General features: G+C 53.1%; 2 protein-coding genes across 2 annotated transcripts; one reads left to right on the top strand and one right to left on the bottom strand.

Moving 5' to 3' along the window:
- The first annotated feature begins 822 nt into the window (after positions 1-822).
- On the top strand, positions 823-1,190 carry BJ212DRAFT_1407894 (uncharacterized protein). Its single transcript, XM_041337441.1, has one exon. The coding sequence runs from the start codon at positions 986-988 to the stop codon at positions 1,151-1,153; it is 168 nt and encodes a 55-aa protein (XP_041185368.1). The 5' UTR covers positions 823-985; the 3' UTR covers positions 1,154-1,190.
- BJ212DRAFT_1407893 (uncharacterized protein) lies at positions 1,040-1,561 on the bottom strand (the record flags this gene model as incomplete). The annotated part of the gene is made up of 1 exon (XM_041337440.1): positions 1,040-1,561. A coding segment is annotated over one exon (306 nt), but the record flags the coding sequence as incomplete, so codon positions are not given.
- Between the last annotated feature and the right edge of the window lie 2,320 nt (positions 1,562-3,881).

Here is a 3,881-nt window from a genome sequence, read left to right as displayed (position 1 = left end):
GGCGGTCTGCCAGCACCCTCAGAGGGGAGCACATATCTACACACGAGGACTGGTTTGTCGTCAGTGGTAGCAAGGTCTTGGGTGGCGTCGGTAGCTACATCATCGTCACAGTTGGTACGAACTTGAAGAGCTTCGTTGGCTTGGCGTGCATTTCCCTTTGCTTGCCAACACCCCAGTTAACCCCAACTCCAATAGTGATCAGGACAGACACAGAGAGCACCCCGCTTCAATTGAAGCTCAATGTCCTGGCGGAATTAATCACGAACATTGGAAGCATTGTTGGCATCGTTATCTTCTCTACTCTGATGAGAACTTCCTGGGATGTGTCTTGGACTCCTGCGGGATGATGACCAACTCCTCCGTCATCTGCGCGGACAAGACCAGTACACTCATTTCGCTGGTATAATAACTGTCCTGCAGGATTTGTCGAGGCGGACAGGTCTGGCAAAGTGTCTCCTCAGCTCGAGGATTCATTGCAGTACTCGCTCGACTGTAGTAGATTCACATTGTGACGCATTTATCACGAGTTCAATGCAGAGTTACGGTACTCAATTTCCTTAGACTCTTCCTGTCGAGTCTCAAGAAACCAGCTATCGAAGAGTTCCTTGACGAGGATACCCATGGTAACTTCAACACCCTGGTGCACTTGCGTCCAATACCATCCTCAATTCAATGTCATCTATGATGCCGGAACCTCTCCTACTCTTGGTATTGCCTCAATTTCATCCTCCGTTCGTTGCTCTTGCCCGGTGCTTATTTCCTCTAATTGTTTTTTCATACCTGGCAGCTTACAAGATCCTTACACACATCATTTTATGGTACTCTCGTTCTCACTGCCTTCGTCGTGGATATCGCGATTACATGGTGTACTGTACAGTGAACCCTTGCAATAAACTATATATTTCGTCCCACCCTATTTTTAGCCCACTTTGAATGTACTCAGTGCAACGGGAACTTGAACGGCTACATATGCACCGCAACAACGATGTCGCTCGGTCTAGCTTCTCAGTCTGCTAGTATGAGGAAGCACCGACGCTATGCCACACTTTTACACAGTCCACGGCACACGCGCAACCGCATCTCTGATGGAATCGGCATGCCTTGTCCTTCGTTATGTGCCCTCACAAACCAGCACGAACATCATGCATCATAAGAGTCGTGCAATTAGCTCTTCAATAAGTCGTTCGCTCAGACAACCCTGAAATCGGACTTTAATAAGTGCGAGGAACAGAAATAGCTTTGAAGAGTCTCACTCCTCTCGGCACTGTTGCCAGTGTTGTCCATGTGCCATGCGGCTCAAATCAAGCTCAGGACCTCCAGGTATCACTAATGCAGTCCCAGGGCTCCAAAATGAATGTCGAGAAGTGGGTGGTACCCAGAATAAGAGCCGATGTTTGGGTCCTACCACCCATCCATTGTCAACATTCAGGACAAAGGGGGTTGAACTGCGGTCGTCATGGGATGCTCCCTCAGTCAACTCAAAAGTGCTGCGCAGCGCGCGGACGGAATTGGGCGAGAAGCAAATGAAATGATTGTTCGAAGTGCTCAATGTCGTGGTAGTGGGGGCCTCGATCGTGGGATGATCATCTGAGAATGCTGGATGATCTGATTCGGCGCACTGTTGCGATGGCTGCCTCATCGCTGCATCCCACAACCGAACAGTGTTATCCCAAGAACCAGTGGCGATGCGAGTACCGTCCGGCGAGAACAAGACCGAGGTAACTGAATCAGTGTGCCCCTGCAAGGGCTCACCAACTGGCTTCCCCGTCGCTGCAATCCACAGCTGAACAGTCTTATCCCTTGAACCAGTGACGATCCGAGTGCCGTCGGGCGAGAACGAGACCGAGTTAACCCAATGGGTATGCCACAGCAAGGGCTCGCCGACTGGCTCCCCCGTCGCTGCATCCCACAGCCGAATAGTGCAATCCATTGAACCAGTGACGATGAGAGCGCCGTCCGGCGAAAATGAGACCGACCTAACTGAATCAGTGTGCCCCCACAAGGGCTCACCAACTGGCTCCCCCGTCGCCGCATCCCACAGCCGAGCAGTGTTATCAGAAGAACCAGTGATGATACGAGTCCCGTCCGGCGAAAATGAGACCGAGTTGACTGAATCAGTGTGCCCTCGCAAGGGCTCGCCAACTGGCTCCCCTGTCACCGTATCCCACAACCGCACAGTGTGATCCCTTGAACCAGTGGCAATGCGAGTGCTGTCCGGCGAGAACGAGACCGAGTTAACCCAATGGGTATGCCACCGCAAGGGCTTACCGACTGGGTCCCCTGTCACTGCATCCCACAGCCGACCAGTGTTATCAGAAGAACCAGTGACGATGCGAGCGCCGTCCGGCGAGAACGAGACCGACCGAACTGAAGAAGTGTGCCCCCATAAGGGCTCACCAACTGGTTCCCCCGTCGCTACATCCCACAGCCGAGCAGTGCCATCCGAAGAACTAGTGACGATGCGAGTGCTGTCTGGTGAGAACGAGATAGAGTTAACCTGATGAGTGCGCCCCAACGAGGACTCGCCGACTGGATTCCCCGTCGCTACATCCCACAGCCGAACAGTGTGATCCCTTGAACCAGTGACGATGCGAGTGCCGTCGGGCGAGAACGAGACCGAGTAAACTGAAGAAGTGTGCCCCCATAAGAGCTTACCATATGGCTCCCCCGTCGCCACGTCCCACAGCTGAGCAGTGTTATCAGAAGAACCAGTGACGATACGAGTGCCGTCCGGCAAAATGAGACCGAGTTAACTGAAGAAATGTGCCCTCGCAAGGGCTCAAAAACTGGCTCCCCTGTCGCTACATCCCACAGCCAAGCAGTGTGATCCGAAGAACCAGTGACAATACGAGTGCCGTCTGGCGAAAATGAGACCGAGTTAACTGAATCAGTGTGCCCTCGCAAGGGCTCACCAACTGGCTCCCCTGTCACTGTATCCCACAACCGAACAGTGTGGTCCCTTGAACCAGTGACGATGCGAGTGCCGTCCGGCGAAAATGAGACCGACCTAACTGAATCAGTGTGCCCTTGCAAGGGCTCACAAACTGGCTCCCCCGTCACCGCATCCCACAGCCAAGCAGTGTTATCAGAAGAACCAGTGACGATGCGAGTGCCGTCCGGCGAAAATGAGACCGAGTTAACTGAATCAGTGTGCCCTCGCAAGGGTTCACCAACTGGCTCTCCTGTTACTGTATCCCATAGCCGAACAGTGTGATCCCTTGAAACCAGTGGCAATGCGAGTGCTGTCCGCCGCGAAAATGAAACCGAATTAACTGAATCAGTGTGCCCCCGCAAGGGCTCACCGACTGGGTCCCCCGTCGCTGCATCCCACAACCGAACAGTTTGATCCTTGAACCAGTGACGATGCGAGTGCTGTCCGGCGAGAACGAGACCGATACAACTGCATCAGTATGCCCCTGAGCACGGTCTGAACAGCCGACCAGTTCGCATCATGTCCAGATGCTACACGAAGAGTATTCGGAAACTGCGCAGAAAGCTTTCTTGATAGCGGAGAGTTGGCAGGCGAGAATGGGAGTGCTGATACATACAGATGTGGCGTGCTGTATAAAATCAAGCCGCCGAAGACCTGAATGAACCTCTGTACGTCCATCACAGTCGATGAGACATCTTTGAATTCGGGATGATCCTGTGGTTGCGCGTGAGCGCTTTATCTGGCACTCAGTAGCATCGTACTCACCTTCAGCCACTGGGGAATGTGTGGGAGGGCAGCAACAACACTGAGTGCGTTGATGAGCGAGTAACTCGAGCCAGAAAAATAACCGCTCGTGGTCGAAGACTGTGGTTCGTACGTGTGAAGCCCAAAATCGAGAGGAATATGACAGATGTGGGGGGATGCATTTTCGAACTCGGTCTTGCAGCCC

This window comes from Suillus subaureus (genome assembly GCF_016647635.1).
Source record: "Suillus subaureus strain MN1 chromosome Unknown BJ212scaffold_253, whole genome shotgun sequence".
Lineage (NCBI taxonomy): Eukaryota > Fungi > Basidiomycota > Agaricomycetes > Boletales > Suillaceae > Suillus > Suillus subaureus.
The sequence above is the reverse complement of the archived record's forward strand: the minus strand, read 5'-3'. Positions and strand labels throughout refer to the sequence as shown.

Coding starts and splice junctions, on each gene's coding strand:
- BJ212DRAFT_1407894 (XM_041337441.1), top strand. CDS start 986: ATGTCGCTCGGTCTAGCTTCTCAGTCTGCTAGTATGAGGAAGCACCGA.